Source organism: Oncorhynchus keta, chromosome 27, assembly GCF_023373465.1.
Source record: "Oncorhynchus keta strain PuntledgeMale-10-30-2019 chromosome 27, Oket_V2, whole genome shotgun sequence".
NCBI lineage: Eukaryota > Metazoa > Chordata > Actinopteri > Salmoniformes > Salmonidae > Oncorhynchus > Oncorhynchus keta.
The window spans coordinates 34,677,548-34,696,055 of record NC_068447.1 but is presented as its reverse complement, the minus strand read 5'-3'; the positions used below and the strand labels follow the sequence as shown (position 1 = coordinate 34,696,055).

The 18,508-nt window shown below is 41.1% G+C and overlaps 2 protein-coding genes across 6 annotated transcripts in view; one reads left to right on the top strand and one right to left on the bottom strand.

The window, feature by feature from the left end:
- The window catches only part of LOC118359854 (FERM domain-containing protein 4B-like), a 29,393-nt gene extending 23,400 nt beyond the window's left edge, over positions 1 to 5,993 (bottom strand). The window contains exon 1 of one of the 2 annotated variants that reach the window (XM_035738702.2): positions 5,811 to 5,993. The gene's annotated coding sequence lies outside the window, so the exon portion shown is untranslated. The remainder of the gene's footprint in view (positions 1 to 5,810) is intronic. The other variant, XM_035738703.2, reaches the window with a different exon arrangement.
- A 4,990-nt stretch (positions 5,994 to 10,983) lies between these two features.
- LOC118359853 (microphthalmia-associated transcription factor-like) overlaps positions 10,984 to 18,508 on the top strand; it is a 42,128-nt gene continuing 34,603 nt past the window's right edge. For 3 of the 4 annotated variants that reach the window (XM_035738701.1, XM_035738699.1, XM_035738698.2), the window contains exon 1: positions 10,984 to 11,208. In XM_035738701.1, the coding sequence (XP_035594594.1) occupies positions 11,102 to 11,208 (107 nt within the window). In that variant the 5' untranslated portion in view covers positions 10,984 to 11,101. Of the gene's footprint in view, positions 11,209 to 12,078; positions 12,237 to 18,508 lie in introns of those variants that run through there. The other variant, XM_052482215.1, reaches the window with a different exon arrangement.

Below are 18,508 nucleotides of genomic sequence, written 5' to 3'. Positions count from 1 at the left end.
CCGCACTCAGTCAGCTGTATAAGGACATAAGCAAACAGGAAACCGCTCACCCAGAGGCCGGGAGTCTTCCGATGGCATTGAGGAGTGCACCACATCAGTCACTGGCTTTATAAATAAGTGCATCGAGGACGTCGTCCCCACAGTGGCTGTACGTACATACCCCAACCAGAAGCCATGGATTACAGTGCTTCTACACCTGCACTGTGCATCTACACCTGCATCGCTTGCTGTTTGGGGTTTTAGGCTGGGTTTCTGTACAGCACTTTGAGATGTCAGCTGATGTAAGAAGGCTATATAAATCAATTTGATTTGATTTGATTACAGGCAACATTTGCACTGAGCTAAAGGGTAGAGCTGGCGCTTTCAAATTGCAGGACTCTAACCCGGAAGCTTATAAGAAATCCTGCTATGCCCTGCGACGAACCATCAAACAGGCAAAGCGCCAATACAGGGCTAAGATTTAATCATACTACACTGGCTCTGACGTTCGTCGTATGTTGCAGGGCTTGCAAACTATTACAGACTACAAAGAGAAGCCAGCTGCGAGCTGCCCAGTGACACGAGCCTACCAGATGAGCTAAATCACTTCTATGCTCGCTTCGAGGCAAGCAACACTGAGGCATGCATGAGAGCGTCAGCTGTTCCGGATGACTGTGTGATCTCGCTCTCTGTAGCCGACGGGAGTAAGATCTTAAAACAGGTTAACATTCACAAGGCCAGACGGATTACCAGGACGTGTGCTCCGGGGATGTGCTGACCAACTGGCAGGTGTCTTCACTGACATTTTCAACATGTCCCTGATTGAGTCTGTAATACCAACATGTTTCCAGCAGACCACCATAGTCCCTGTGCCCAAGAACACTAAGGCAACCTGCCTAAATGACTACAGACCCATAGCACTCACGTCCGTAGCAATGAAGTGCTTTGAAAGGCTGGTAATGGCTCACATTAATACCATCCCTCAGGAGTGCGTGCTCAGTCCCCTCCTGTACCCCCTGATGATTGTGGACTACAGGAAAAGGAGGACCGAGCACGTCCCCATTCTCATTGACGGGGATGTAGTGGAGCAGGTTGAGAGATTCAAGTTCATTTGTGTCCACATCACCAACAAACTAGAACGGTCCAAACACACCAAGACAGTAATGAAGAGGGCACGACAAAGCCTATTCCCCCTCAGGAAACTAAAAAGATTTGCCATGGGTCCTCAGATCCTCAAAAGGTTCTACAGCTGCAACATCGAGAGCATCCTGACTGGTTGCATCACTGCCTGGTATGGCAACTGCTCGGGCTCCGACCGCATGGCACTACAGAGGGTAGTGCGTATGGCTCAGTACAACACTAAACTAAGCTGCCTGCCATCCAGGATACTACCTCAACTACCTCTACTAACGGGTGCCACCCGTAGCACATTGGCTACCCCGACTATTTGCATTTTGTCCTGCCACACACCATCCACCAACCCCTCGACTGCTACTCTCTGTTTATCATATATGCATAGACACTTTAACCATACCTACATGTACAGTTGAAGTCGGAAGATTACATACACCTTAGCCAAATACATTTAAACTCAGCTTTTTTACAATTCCTGACATTTAATCAGAGTAATAATTCCCAGTCTTAGGTCAGTTAGGATCACAACTTAATTTTAAGAATGTGAAATGTCAGAATAATAGTAGAGAGAATTATTTATTTCAGCTTTTATTTCTTTCATCACATTCCCAGTTGGTCAGAAGTTTACATACACTCAATTAGTATTTGGTAGCATTGCCTTTAAATTGTTTAACTTGGGTCAAACGTTTTCGGGTAGCCTTCCACAAGCTTCCCACAATACGTTGGGTGAATTTTGGCCCATTCCTCCTGACAGAGCTGGTGTAACTGAGTCAGGTTTGTAGGCCTCCTTGCTGGCACACACTTTTTCAGTTCTGCCCACAAATGTTCTATTGGATTGAGGTTAGAGCTTTGTGATGGCCACTCCAATACCTTGACTTTGTTGTCCTTAAGCCATTTGCCACAACTTTGGAAGTATGCTTGGGGTCATTGCCCATTTGGAAGACCCATGTGTGACCAAGCTTTAACTTCCTGACTGATGTCTTGAGATGTTGCTTTAATATATCCACATAATTTTCCTCCCTCATGATGCAATCTATTTTGTGAAGTGCACCAGTCACTCCTGCAGCAAAGCAACCTCACAACATGATGATGACACCCCTGTGCTTCACGGTTGGGATGGTGGTCTTCTCCTCCCCCTTTTTCCTCCAAACATAATGATGGTGATTATGACCAAACAGTTCTATTTTTGTTTCATCAGACCAGAGGACATTTCTCCAAAAAGTATAATTTATGTCCCCATGTGCAGTTGCAAACTGTAGTCTGGCTTTTTTATGGCGGTTTTGGAGCAGTGGCTTCTTCCTTGCTGAGCGACCTTTCAGGTTATGTCGATATAAGACTCGTTTTACTGTGGATATACAGGTAGATACTTTTGCACCTGTTTCCTCCAGCATCTTCACAAGGTCCGTTGCTGTTGTTCTGGGATTGATTTGCACTTTACACACCAAAGTATGTTCATCTCTAGGAGACAGAACGCGTCTCCTTCCTGAGCGGTATGACTGCTGTGTGGTCCCATGGTGTTTATACTTGCGTACTATTGTTTGTATATGTGAACGTGGTACCTTCTGGCGTTTGGAAATTGCTCCCAAGGATGAACCAGACTTGTGGAGGTCTACAATGGATTTTCTGAGGTCTTCGCTGATTTCTTTTGATTTTCCCATGATGTCAAGCAAAGTGGCACTGAGTTTGAAGGTAGGCCTTGAAATACATCCACAGGTACACCTCCAATTGACTCAAATGATGTCAGTTAGCCTATCAGAAGCTTCTAAAGCCATGACATAATTTTCTGGAATTTTCCAAGCTGTTTAAAGGCACAGTCAACTTAGTGGATATAAACGTCTGACCCGCTGGAATTGTGATACAGTGAATTATAAGTGAAATAATCTGTCTGTAAACAATTCTTGGAAAGATTACTTGTGTCATGCTCAAAGTAGATGTCCTAACCGACTTGCCAAAACTATAGTTTGTTAACAAGAAATTTGAAATTTGTGGAGTGGTTGAAAAACGAGTTTAATGACTCCAACCTAAGTGTATGTAAACTTCAGACTTCAACTGTACATACTACCTCAATTAGCCCGACTAACCGGTGCCTGTATATAGCCTCGCTACTCTTATTTTTCACTGTCTTTTTACTGTTGTTTTAATGTCTTTACTTATCTATTGTTCAGCTAATACCTATTTTTTACTTAAAAATCACACTGTTGGTTAGGGCCTGTAAGTAAGCATTTCAGTGTACAACAATAACCTGTTGTATTCGTCGTACGTGACAAATAAACTTGATTTGTTTTATCAAACTGATTTGGAAATAGCTACCTGGACTATCTGCATTGACTGTCTTTGCACAAACTCTTTTGACTCTTCACATACACTGCTGCTGTTTATTATCTATCCTGTTGCCTACCCACTTTACCACTACCTATTTGTACATATCTACCTCAATTACCTCGTAGCCCTGCACATCGACTCGGTACTGGTACTCTGTGTATATAGCCAAGTTACTCCTTGTGTATTTATTCCTCATGTTAATCTTTGTTTCTATATATTTCTCTCTGCATCGTTGGGAAGGGCCCGTAAGAAAGCATTTCACTGTTAGTCTACACCTGTTGTTTGCGAAGCACGTGGCAAATAACATTTGATTGATTTGATTTGAAAGCTATGATTTACTATTTCAAATGACTATATATTTACTTACCCACTTAAACAACACTTGTCTGTAACGACCCCGCTTTCATTTTCAATGAGTCAGTCATTACTTTATATTGGTTTTAAACAATCTCCAGTGGTGCAACATCACATTAGTCACAACACTGTTTTCAACAGGATATCCTGACCAACAACTGCAGGGGCCATCACAACGGGATAAATCTCAGGATAGTGAAGTTTGTTCACTTCCATATCTGAAAAACTGGCCATTCCTGTTTAGCATGCCAGCTGCCTGAAACTATGTCAGGACCCAGTGTCTCTTTCTGAATCTCACTGAGAACATGACAAATAGTGACGACTTGTGACAGTCGGTGGAAGATTCAGTGGTAGTGTTGCTGTTCTTTCTTTGTTCTGTTCACTGCTAAATCTAGAAGTGTAAAAAAGATAGTAATAATGCAGTTGAGACATGAGTGTACTTTTTTTTACAAGTGTTTCATGAGTAAACTACATAACCTATGCAACTGGTAACATAAACATTATTATTTCTTACAACTACATATGTAGGATCTTAATTTGAGCAAGTTTGCTACAGCAGGAAATAATCCTGCAGCAACAGGACATTTGAATTATTATGTGGATTATAATTCATTGAGATATCTGTAGGGGTTGAAACATTTTTCGTAAAGGGAAAATAAGGTCAGAAATTTCTAAGTGGAAATGACAAACTTAAGAAGCCATTTTAAACCTCCAAGCTTTAAATTTCCTGCATTGCAGGAAAGTTCTCCTCAAACAGGGTGATCAAATTATGTTCCTACATTTGCACTGCTTCAACCACTAGCTACTGGCACTGCCACCTGTACAACAAGGACCTCCCACTGTGTCCTGCTGTTGCTTTGGCTGCTAGTACACAGGTGACATTTATTCATGGAAATTATGGAGTGAGCCAGCTGCTTTAGAGCAGCCACGAACAACATACAATGCAAAAAAGGCCAGCAGATAGCCTAGCAGTTAAAAGTGTTAGGCCAGTAACCGAAAGGTTGCTGCTTCAAACACCTGAGCAAACTAGGTGAAAAATATGTTAATGTGCCCTTGAGCAAGGCACTTAACCCGAATTGCTCCTATAAGTCTGGAAGAGCTTCTGCTAAATTTAAAATAAATTATGCAAATCATCCACAACTCTTCATCACTATCTTATTTACATGTAGCCTAAGTACTCAGCATGAACAAAAACAGATCAGCAAAACAGAGAGACTTTATACTTGCAGAGTAAATTGATGTTTCTATGAATTAATCAACTGAACTGAGGCCCCTGAGTTTCTGATGCTAACAGATGAATTGTAAACGCTTACTGTATTTACTACTTACAACAGGCCTAATCCTGAAGACAACCTTTCTACATCAATAGATCTAGATAATCATTGCCTATTTACTTTAGGTCTACCGAGCACAATTACTGTAAGGATGCCTTCTTTTTGCACTGTATCCTTCCTCGCTGACCAAACCCAGGTCCCTATCCCTCCCTATCTCTATATACATTGCTGTTCAGTGCAGACTAGACTGGATATAGCAACCAAGGTGTGTCAGGCAGAACGCAAATGTATTGTGTTTCTTATCTGATCATCTATAAACTCGTTTTTGTTTTCTTCCATTCACATAAAGAATGGTATTTACCATTTTGATACAGTAGGATAATGATAAATTAAAACGTTGTATGCTATTAGTTACACGTTTTTCAAAATGAGGGAGGAACAATGAACATGTATGGCTAATGGTGGTTTATTTTCTGTTAAATGACAAACCTGAGTCCCCAATTAGAGCAGAAAAAGCCCATGGATGGATGGAATCCGTACGATTATTTTGTTGAAAGAAAAAACACTGATGCCGATATTGATAATAAAACAACAATGGCACAACCAAGCCTAAAACAACGATATGATAAAGCCGGTTAATGTATCACTCCCAAAGATGAGTGAATGAACCCGTCTACTTTCCCCCCCGCACAGTTCAAAGAATACTCGCAAATCGATTATTGTCACATCGTAACCTGACAATCTTACCTTCGGTTTGGGCGTTTCCTTGTATTTCAGATGGTTGGTTTCTTGATTCTAAAATAGGTCTCCCCTGACATATTGGAACCCCATTCAATGCATGCCTCTTTCGTTTTCAGCAGAGGAGAGTCGGTGAGCTGTATCGCTGTCCACTATTCGTAGCCTTCTCCAGTATTCGTGCACGCTTGCATTCATCCACGCTCACCACGCCTTCGCCCCGCGGGCATTTACGTGACAGGGGCTTCTAGCGCTCGCTCTCCTCTGAGCTACTGCCACTGTACTGAACTGTACACACAATGGGTCACAATCTGCTCATTGCTGGTGATAAACGTTCGTGTTTTAGACATGATGCAGACCTATTCGTAATACATATTTTGTGTTTTACCCTGGTATTATTATTATTTAACAGCCTATCAGGCAGTTAAAAATGATAATAATTGTAAGCAATGGACATTGTGTAAATTAATGCATTTCCATGTGACATGCAGAAATCAGTCAGAAATTAATAAGATTGAACAAAAGTGACATACAAAAGCTTCTCAATATTGCAGAAAATATCACATTTAAGTGTGAACCTGAGGTCGTTTGTGAAGTGGTATTGATATAAGATGCTGTCAAGAAAAAACAGATATAATCTATTAATCTCACTGTCTATTTTGAACAAATGCAACTGAACATTTGAGAGCTTAACTGGATTGAATCCTATGACTGACATTTACAATAAGGTAAATGGAGAAGATTATTGGTGTATATTTCATATGATCAGGACTGCCCCAGAAATATTTATTGTTGCCTTAACACAGGCAAAACACATGCAGCTACTGTATGGTATATAACCAAGCTACAGGGAAGGATTCGTGATTCATAAGGACACAGCGAAAGAAACAATGGCCTGTAACTTCGCTGTTTATGAATGATAGCACAATTTAAATTTTCTCCTAAATAATATTTACAAACAGTTGTCTTGTTTGAAAATGTTGTGCTGAACATATTCTGCAAGTTAATTGTAACTAGCCTAGATAATATTTCAAGCTGCTGATTGATGAACCAAGACGCTGGTTTGTTACCATTCTCTCCCAGCCTACTGTAAACGATTTACCCTGGGGACACCCATCCCCTAGTGCCCCTCCAACCCTCATCCCATCCCCCCATCCCCCCCTCTAGGGTCTCTGTCATCAGACATGAATAAGCATCTCATTAGCATTCCCCAAAACCATCTGTCCTCAGGATATCTCCTTCTCACTGCCAAAATCCAACCATCTGAGTTGTTTAGATATTTATGCTGCATAAACTATACAAACAGATTGCAGTTTAGTTTATGTTTTTGGGGGGGGTAGCCCTATAAACACCCTGTGAACGGCCCTGTGCAGTTTCCTGTGTTTTATATACAGTACCAGTCAAAAGTTTGGACACACCTACTCATTCAAGGGTTTTTCTTTATTTAAAAACATATATATATATATATATTGTAGAATAAGACATCACAATTATACAATAACACATATGGAATCATGTAGTAACCAAAAAAGTGTTAAACAAAACAATATATATTTTATATTTGAGATTCTTCAAAGTAGCCACCTTTTGCCTTGATGACAGCTTTGTACACTCTTGGCATTCTCTCAACCAGCTTCATGATGTAGTCACCTGGAATGCATTTCAATTAACAGGTGTGCCTTGTTAAAAGTTCATGTGCTGGATTTATTTCCTTCTTAATATGTTTGAGCCATTCAGTTGTGTTGTGACAAGGTAGGGGTGGTATACAGAATATAGCCTTATTTGGTAAAAGACCAAGTCCATATTATGGCAAGAACAGCTCAAATAAGCAAAGATAAATGACAGTCCATCATTACTTAAGACATGAAGGTCAGTCAATACGGAACAAAAATGCAGTCACAAAAACCTTCAAGTGCTATGATGAAACTGGGTCTCATGAGGACTGCCGCAGAAAAGGAAGACCCAGAGTTACTTCTGCTGCAGAGGATAAGGTCATTAGTTACCAATCTCAGAAATTGCAGCCCAAATAAATGCTTCACAGAGTTCAAGTAACAGACACATCTCAAAATCAACTGTTCAGAGGAGACTGTGTCAATCAGGCCTTCATTGGCAAGTTACTGCACAGAAACCACTACTAAAGTACACCAATAATAAGAGGAGACTTGCTTCGGCAAACATGAGCAATGGACATTAGACGAGTGGAAATCTGTCCTTTGGTGTGATGAGTCCAAACTTGAGATTTTTGGTTCCAAACACTGTGTCTTTGTGAGATGCAGAAAAGGTGAACGGATGATCTCCGCATGTGTGGTTCACATTGTGAAGCATGGAAGAGGTGGTGTGATGGTGTGGGGTTGCTTTGCTGGTTACACTGTCAGTGATTTATCTAGAATTCAAGGCACACATAACCAGCATGGCTATCACAGCATTCTGCAGCAATACGCCATCCCCTCTGGTTTACGCTTAGTGGGACTATCATTTGTTTTTCAACAGGACAATGACCCAACACACCTCCAGGCTGTGTAAGGGCTATTTGACCAAGAAGGAGAGTGATGGAGTGCTGCATCAGTTGACCTGGCCTCCACAATCACCTCACCTCAACCCCAAATATATGTTGATTTGTTTAACACTTTTTTTGTGGTTTCTACATGATTCCATATGTGCTATTTCATAGTTTTGATATCTTCACTATTATTCTACAATGTATAAAATAGCCTAAATAAAAACCCTTGAATGAGTAGATGTGTCCAAACTTTTGACTGGTACTATATTTATTTGACAGTTTCAATTGAAAACAATCACAGTAAGTTAAAAATGTATGCAATGGACTTTTAACTGTATTAGTAGGGTTGTTCCACGAAATGAGTCCCTTTTGGTGGTGCAACTTGCTGAACAAGTTCACCTTATTTTAACATTCTGTCATGAAGAGCACATGTTCAACTTAATAAAAAAGCATGTTTTCCCATCTCAAGAGGTGAAATAAAAACAAATACTATAGTAAGCGCCTATTAAGTGCCAAACAAAGACACAGAGTTGACCATAACAAGGTTGACTATAACAGTGTTGATGATTTCATCTTAAATCAGCCATGAATCCCCGTATCTCAGGTGGAATGGAAACTTGTTGTGTGCAACAGGGTGGATTAAAATGGAATGCAAGCTTCACAAAATGTCTTTATTGTTAAAACATTTCTAACCTGTCTATCTATGGGTAACAGTGTCGGCGTATTATGCTCAAACCACACAGTTTTCCGCCACAAAACATTAGACAATGTTCAATGTGTCTTTTGAAAACATTATTTAAAAATGATTTATTTCACCATATTAAATGAAAGTTCAGCTCACATAACAGGATTGGTTTTTATTACAGGTTTTTATGACCTTCAAATTAATCACTAATCACATAAAATAAATATTAATCTTCAGAAATGACTTTGTCAAAGCAACAAAATAACTCGGGCTTTAAAATGATGGTGAAAACGGGACATGTCAAAATGCAGCATTTTGGCACTTAGGCAAGTCTTTATTTATATAAGAAATCTGATTTACTTAATTGTCCATGTGATCTATATTAAATGGTACTTCATTTAATATAACAGGATTTTAAATTCAATATTGGTGCACAATTTCTAGTTACAATGTCAAAAGGATGCAAAAGGGACCAATTTTGTGTAATTACCCAGTACCTTAGTGTAATGTTTATCCAATAAGAATATAGGCAAGACTATAGAAAACTTTAGGAAAAATCAACAAAGTACTTTACTGACTTAGACCAATGCATCAATAGAGCTTGCATCAATTTAGGGTGGTTACACTGACATTGTTGGAGCGTGACACATCCTTGAGCTGAATGTGTTTATATAGTCTAGTAGTCTGCCACAGATACTGTGACAGTATCCAGGCTGCATAGCAAATTGTCATAGAAAGCACCTATAAGGTAGTGCAAAGGTAGGTCAAGGAGGACAGCATTCCCCAAAAAACCTGAGTATGTGCACGAGACAGTGAGCAGAACGTAATTCATTAGAGATTACATGATTTTATAGAAATAGAATAGAAAGGAATAGAAAATAACAGTGTAGAATATATTTATTATAATGATACATACGCAGAGGCTTATTATAGAGAAGGTTCAATGTTGACAGGTGTGCCTTGCTTCCTTTCCTAGAAACATTTGTTTTTATCTTTATTTGCATGGTGAAATGTAGGTCTTTTCGCCAGGTGAGCAGGATGACACAAATGCAAATATTGAACTTGCAATTCTTGCATGCGCTGTCACGAATGGTGTCGCCTGCAGGCTCAATGAGGATGTTGATTTTCCTTGCTTTACACTGCCGCCCAGTGGAGAAGAAATTACTGTAAAAGTGACAGGGGCAGATTGCAAGTCACAAATAGGAGACCCCTGTGATGATCATGGCTATTACTTTCACGGTACGGTATGTAATGTAATGTAACACTAGGCTATCGTAAATCCGAACTGGTTGTAAATTAAAGATCATGTTCACAGCTATTGCTAGTGTGCGGTAGGGTGATAGCTCAGAGGATAAGAACAAATATCTACCGAATAAATATCCTTCCTACATTTGTAGATAGAATAGATTTTCTCAATGTTATTCTACTACGACCATCAAAAAACAGGAGATAAAATGTTTAATTAAATTGAAACATGATCAACATTGGATACGTGCTATTAACATGGCTGTGCAGTATCTTATATTTAGGAATAGTCCACTCATCTGATGGTTTTCAATGTGATTTGTACATGGCAGTTGTGTAATTACAGTGTGGGTATACAATGCTGCACAATAGGCTTTATATTGTGTTGTAACACTGTAGCCTAGCTGCCTATTGTAGTGAGAAAAGTAGGCTTTGTGTGACAATTATGGAAATGTTGTTTAGGATATTATTTTATGAACAGATATTGATATTTGTAAATGTAAACAATGCATATAGAAAGCTATATGGCCTGCTCCGGCATTTGACCTGTTCAGCAGAATTGAGGGTAAAATGTGGTAAAAGCCCATCAGATGTTGGACCAATGAAAAAGCTGCTGACATTGACAGATCAAAACACAAACTTGCGGGCTATGGTATTATGGTGCTTGTAGTTCTCTATCCCATACACTCCTATTTCTACGGACACTATTCCCTACTCTACAGAACTACATGTTTTTTTGCGCTGTTTGCTCGCTGGCTCTCGGAGCAAGACGAGTTTGCGATTTCAGTGGCTTGTACTGCGAGTGTTTTAGAGAGGTGGCCATACCATCGTTTCTTTATAATTTGTTATTGTCAAGAGTTGACAGTGGCAAGTATGCAAGCAGAATCCGGAATAGTTCCTGACTTCGAGGTTGGAGAAGAGTTTCAAGAGGAACCAAAAACGTATTACGAATTGAAGAGTCAGCCCTTGAAAAAAAACAGGTCAGTGCTTTGGCTGTGTGCACAGTTATTTCCTCCGGTAAAGAGGAATTTGTTTTCCCAGCGTTGTTTTCAAAAGTTTTAAATAGTCAATAATTGAAATGATGTTTTGGGGATTGTTATAATAATTACGTTATTTCCAATTGACGCGCTTTCAAGGTTGGCATCCTATATGCAGTCGGTCCTATCCCGTTGATTACATTCTAGGAGGGATTTGTTTGCCTCCCATTCCTTATGGCTCTTTTATTGCACAGTTAGTTATGCAACACTTGGGTGTTGTCTTGTCAACATGCAACTTCAAATATTAGCCTGTGAAGAATAGCCTCCTTTTACAGTTTGTTCATGGATTTTGAACAGTCCGACTAGGGATTAGACTGTGATGTCTTCTTCATACTGGTGTTGAGCTTGGTGATACCACTTCCATCGTTATTTACAACATAAATATTAGGCTACTATATGTATAGTCTAAATGCATTTTCTTTTGGAAGAAATATATGTAATGCATTGTAAATGTAGTTACAATGTCAAGGTAGAATGGCATCTTAAATGGTGTTGTACAGTATTTCACACATGTTAAAATATGTGTCACATTTCACTGGTGCATCACTCATCAGTTTGTGCATGAGCTGTAGGCCTATTAGGAGATAATTATGAACATGATACATATCAATAGAGACCTAGTAAGAAAACTTCTTATAGATTCTAAAAGATCCTAAAATATTGTAGCCATGTTACTTCCCAATAAAGCTTATGTAACCACATAAGGGAAAATTGATAGATACTTTCCTAAGCAGTTGACAAATAACTTATTAGAGCGCTATTTGTATCCATATTGTGTCCTCTGTCCCCAGCGCCGAACAAAGAACAGGGAGCTGAGTCAGGTCTGTTCTCTGGACATGACCTTATACCCCTCTGCTGCCTGGGGTCCAGGCCTCAGCTGAATTGTTGTCACTTTGGTTATGTCTCTCTTTGTAAGATCAGACGGAACAAATAACTGGACCTTTTCTATTCTCAAGACTTCTACATTTAACGTAAGTCTTTATACCATAATCTTGCCTTCTGTGTAATGGCATAGGGTATGGGAATGCCTTACATTCAGCAGTGGTCTAAAACGCCTGTCAATGCATGCCTATTGCCAGGAAGTTGTTTAAAGCAATATTGTCTCTTTGCGTCTGGTAATTCTGTATCATTTCCTTATTGTCCTAAGTGGTGGAGACATGTGACCTTTCTGCTAAACAGAGGTTCCCCAGATAGAAGGGTGGTGTATGTCTGAAACACTGTCTGAACATGACAGTGCTCTTCTGTGTCTAGAGTTCTTATAGCATTCTTGTGGTGGACCCAATCTATTTTTTGCATTCTGGATCTTGGCATTTTGTCAGCAATTTGTTGGATATTTTTCCAGTTTCATTGTTGTGGAATTCTTTCTTTTTCCAAAACTTCTGTGGAGAGAGAGAGAGACTAACCTAATTCATCATTTTAAACTCGTTTCTTCATTAGTAAATTTCATTACATTGTTATAAGCTGAATGGTATTTTGTGCCCTGATCGCAGCAGTTGCATTCTTAGTATAACTAAACAGGTCTAGCTATGAGTTGTGATTTAATGTCAGTTTTTGTGACTTTTGTGTGTCTCCAAAATTACCTGACATGCATGAATTAATTTCATTTCCTTCTTTTCCTGTGAGAATGCCCTACTAAAAGCAGTGCATGGCTTTGCAACAATGACAGAAAGCCAAACATTGTGTATAGTCATTTTGACCATGCTTATCCTCACATACACTTGTGGTTATGACACTCACAGCCCACTGTGGTTCATTCGTTTGACTGATGCGGTACACCCTAACAACTACAGTAAAGCAAGGACAAAGCTGAGGCATAGATTTACCGGCATGATAGGCCTAAAGTTCAGTGTTTCTAAATTTCAAATCATACAGTGATAACATCATGAATTATCTTGCTTTTATTGACATTTAGTTTGTTTTCTTGCTGTCTCAGAAAGCTTTTGGCACAAGCAGCCGAACGAACCCCTGCAGACTCAAAGCCAGACTGTGTGTGCTTGATATAGACTTGAGACAGACTGTGAAACTTGTCTTCTATGCAGTGTAAATTAGCGATGTAAATTTAGCAATGTACATGACACCTTCAATGCAAAACGGGCCTGGTGTTGTTTGTTGCTGAGATATTTAGCAGGGCAACCCATGGAGCCAGCTGCACATGTTAGAGATTATAATTACACTGTCATTATTCTGCACATTTCTTGAAAGGATTTGTTCATGTCTCAATTTTCATTTGCAGCATAGCTTCTGCTAGGCCCAAAGTCAGGACTACACAATTTGTTGGGCTCCAGCACTAAATAGTGAAATGTACATATGAAAATAAAATTGAGATACATTTTGGAGAGATATTTCATGTCATGACATTATGAATGGAATAGTATGTAACGTCACTGGTGTCCAATCGTCACCTACTGTACCTGTCGCACTGTCTTTCATCCGTCACAGATGTGGAGAAGAGGTGAGGTGTCAATGCAGCATTAAACCTCTGTCAAAGCATCTGTCAAAGTCACATTGTCAATGTTTTTCCATTCTGGATCTTCCCGTTTGTGTGATATGATGACTACAGTAATTGAGCGGTTAAGGATGCACCATTCATGCACTCAAACACTACCTACATGACTATATGACGCTTTCAAGGAGCAGAGATGTCCCTAAGAGTTGTCCTCCAATGGTCATGCACTCCATGCACTCCCAAACTCAAAGGCTCCCTCCAAGCCTCATTACATAAACAGAAAATGCATATAGTGTAGAAGTTCCCTCAAGGGCATCAAATGGCAAAAGCAGAGAAATGTACAGAAAGTACACACTGTATTCCATTATGATGTATGTTTTTTCATGAGCATCCAGTATCCATTGCTGGTTTCAATGTGGCCTCTATAAGAAGGGGATTGTGGCTCAGAGTCTCAGGAAGCTTTCTGTTCTGTGGAGTCCGAACCAGAGATGCCAGATGCTCACATAAACTACATACTGCATTGCATTGCTTTTAGGTTCTATGTTTTTACATGAGCATCGGCATCCAGTGCAGCCTCTGAAACATGGTGACAGTCAAGGTCTCAGGGAGCGCTCTGTTCTGTTCCATATCGTGCCAAAGAGGGCAGGCTAGGACCAGGGTGTTCCTCTCCTGATCCAGGATGGGGATCCGATTGCGTCTGAGTGACAGACCGATGCTGGAGTGGAGTGAGATACTACCCAACCCAATGGTTATGTAATCACTCTGACTGCATCCTTACTCCCACTTTGGCTCTAAACAAATTCACTGGAAAACGACCATGTTCATTTAATTTCTCTATCATTCCAGTTGAATCTGACAGTCAGAATAAACAGATGTAAGACTGACAAATAATTTTCTTTATCAGTCTAACTCCTCTTCCAGGACACAGGGATAAACCCATGCCCTTCTGTATCCTTTCATGACAATAGATAATCAAAGGAGTAAAACCACAATGTTCCAGTCTGCATCATCTATATTTGTGACCATCAGGCTCAGGCGGATGTGGTCCGTTATTTTTCCTCAAGAGTGGGGGGGGATAAGGATGGAGTCATATTTTCAGGCAGCTGTCTGTGTACAGGAACTGCGAGTCATTTTTCACCATTCACCCATTTCCAAATGAAGACATACTGTACAGTATGGTAGCTAACATATTTTAGAATAGAGAACACTTTGATGCTGTCAGGATCATTTGAAGAGTGTCTGTAATAAGGTGTGACTTATCGCACATTATAAACTGAGTGGTTTGAGCCCTGAATTCTGATTGGCTGAAAGCCATGGTATATCAGATCGTATACCACGGCTATAACAACCAATTTAGTTTTACTGCTCTAATTACATTGGTAACCAGTTTATAATAGTAATAAGGCACCTTAGGGGTGTGTTGTATATGGCCAATATACCACGGCTATATTGGCCAGGCACTCCGTGTTGTGTCGCACAAAAGAACAGCACTTAGCTGTGGCATATTGGCCATATACCACATCTCCCCGGGCCTTATTGCTTATTTATAGCCACCCACCATTCTGTACACAGCAGCAATAACATTAAAGTAATACAATGATCATCTGAATGTAGTTGTCGTTTTCTGTTGTCCTTGAGAGTGCCGTCCTAGTCATAGCACCCAGAGAGGGGAAGGCGAGCAGGACTAGAGGAGGGTAGTAGGCCATACTACTGTAAACAAGTGACAAGACTCATGAAAGGCATGAAACCTAATTACAGACATAGGACCCGGCAAGTTCAAATGATTCCAACCTGCCCTTCCTGTCCCATAACTATGACAACAAAGAACCCCATTATCAGTAGTAATTGACAACTCGCTGTTTTGTTTTCCTGACAATTTGTACATCAACTTTATCTGTAACTGTAGTACTCTTTTGACTTGTCTTACTTAACAAAAGCACTGTATACAAGTGCATAGACTTTCCTATGCTGTGAGTGTTCTTCACAGTTATGGCAAGGTGAGTTTTATCAGTTTTGAATATCCTTACTGTAGTCAGTGTTTTTGTGTACAGTACCCTTTAGCCAGTCTGTACATTGGAACTGCAGACCTTGTAATGTATAATGTCAGAGATTTGTATAGTAGTGGTATGGATTCCACAAACAGAGAAATATGTACTGGCTAGAGGCAGCAGGCGGCAGTATTTGGTATTTTATTAGGATCCCCCATTAGCTGTTTCGAAATCAGCAGCTCCTCTTCCTGGGGTCCACACGAAACATGAAGCATTACATAATACAGAACATTAAAAGACTAGAACAGCTCAAGGATAGCGCTACATCAGTGTTCTGAACAGTGGGCAGGCTTGGGGAGTAACGGATTACACACAACTGTTTACAAAAAAACTGTAATCTGTTACCAGCTTAAAAAAATACTTTGACACCTTTTCTGTTTTCTCAAATACATTCAAATCAAAATTGAAAAAAGGCGCAAATGTACATTTTGTTTCCGTCTGACCACAAGTCCGAGACCATTATGATGACTCACTAAATCACCAAATGATTTTTATGGGTTGCGGTAAAAGAGCAGGAATATGTTTTTGTAAACTGCAGTCAAAGCTACGGTATGTCTTCCAATGGTGAGACTGCTGTCGGCGTCAAAGATTATACAACCAACCTAAATAAACGCTTAGAGGTAAGGACGACGGCAGTGGTGTAGCCTACTAGTGATACTGATATCATTTAGGTCCATTATTGATATCTGCATAGCAATTATGTGAATCACGCTGCTGCTCTCTCAATTATTCAGTCCTTACGGATTGTGATTGTTTGTGGATGGCTGTTCACCAATGTATAGGTGTATTTTAACACAATAATGGTTGAATTGAGGAAGTGTAGGCTAAGCTGCCTGTCAATCATTGTTTTTGCAACCTGTGCACAGCCAGAGAAAAATGTGGTCCTGCAACAGCTGCATAGTGTGGATCACAGCCTAGATAATACACGTTTGAGGGAGCACCTCCCTTGTAAACTCTTCCATGGTAATGTACTTCACGTACATGTATAAAATTGAAAAAAAAACAGAAATATCACATTTACATAAGTATTCATACCCTTAACTCAGTACTTTGTTGAAGCACCTTTGGCAGCGATCCATGATGCTGCCACTACCGTGCTTCACCGTAGGGATGGTGCCAGGTTTTCTCCAGACATGGCTCTTGGCATTCAGGCCAATGAGTTCAATCTTGGTTTCATTAGCAGAGAATCTTGTTAATCATGGTCTGAGAGTCTTTTGGTGCCTTTTGGCAAACTCAAAGCGGGCTGTCATGTGACTTTTACTGAGGAGCAGCTTCCGTCTGGCCACTTTACCATAAAGGCATGATTGGTGAAATGCTGCAGAACCTTCTGGAAGGTTCTCCCATCTCCACAGTGGAATTCTCAAGCTCTGTTAGAGTGATCATCGGGTTCTTGGTGTCACGAACCGGCTCAAAGCCCGTAACAAAAGGGAGACAACGTGGAGATAAGGAGTAACTGTAATGTCGTTCTTCGTTTGTTGAAAGAGAGTCGAACCGAAATGCAGCGTGGTGGTTACTGATGTCTTTAATGAAAGAACAGCGATACATGAAATAACTTAATAAATACAAAAACAACAAACGGAACGTGAAAACCTAATACAGCCTATCTGGTGAACACTACACAGAGACAGGAACAATCACCCACGAAATACAAAGCGAAACCCAGGCTACCTAAATACGGTTCCCCATCAGAGACAACGAGAATCACCTGACTCTGATTGAGAACCGCCTCAGGCAGCCAAGCCCATACAACACCCCTACTCAGCCGCAATCCCAATGACTACAAAAAAAAACAATACGAAATACAACAAAAACCCATGTCACACCCTGGCCTGAACAAATAATTAAAGAAAACACAAAATACTAAGACCAAGGCGTGACAGAACCCCCCCCCCCCCTAAGGTGCGGACTCCCGGACGCACCTCAAAACCACAGGGAGGGTCCGGGTGGGCGTCTGTCCATGGTGGCGGTTCTGGCTTGGGACGTGGACCCCACTCCATTAAAGTCATAGTTCCTCCCCTTCGTGTCCCGGTATAATCCACCCTCGCCGCCGACCATGGCCTAATAGTCCTCACCCAGAACCCCACTGAACTGAGGAGCAGCTCGTGACTGAGGGGCAGCTCGGGACTGAGGGGCAGCTCGGGACTGAGGGGCAGCCCGGGACTGAGGGGCAGCCCGGGACTGAGGGACAGCCCGGGACTGAGGGGCAGCCCGGAACTGAGGGGCAGTCCAGTACTGAGAGGAAGCCCAGTACTGAGAGGAAGCCCAGTACTGAGATGAAGCTCAGGCAGGTAGTAGGCTCCGGTTGATCCTGGCTGGCTGGCGGATCTGGAAGATTCTGGTTGACTAGCAGATCTGGAAGAGACTGGTTGACTGGCAGATCTGGAAGAGACTGGTTGACTGGCAGATCTGGAAGAATCTGGTTGACTGGCAGATCTAGAAGATCATGGCTGACTGGCGGATCTAGCTGCTCTATGCAGACTGACAGCTCCTTGCAGACTGACAGCTCCTTGCAGACTGGCAGCTCTTTGCAGACTGACAGCTCTGGCTGCTTCATGCAGACTGACATCTCTGGCTGCTTCATGCAGACTGACAGCTCTGGCTGCTTCATGCAGACTGACAGCTCAGGCTGCTCCATGCAGGCTGACAGCTGTGACTGCTCCATGCAGGCTGACAGCACCCTGCAGACTGGCAGCTCATTGCAGACTGACAGCTCCTTGCAGACTGGCAGCTCCTTGCAGACTGGCAGCTC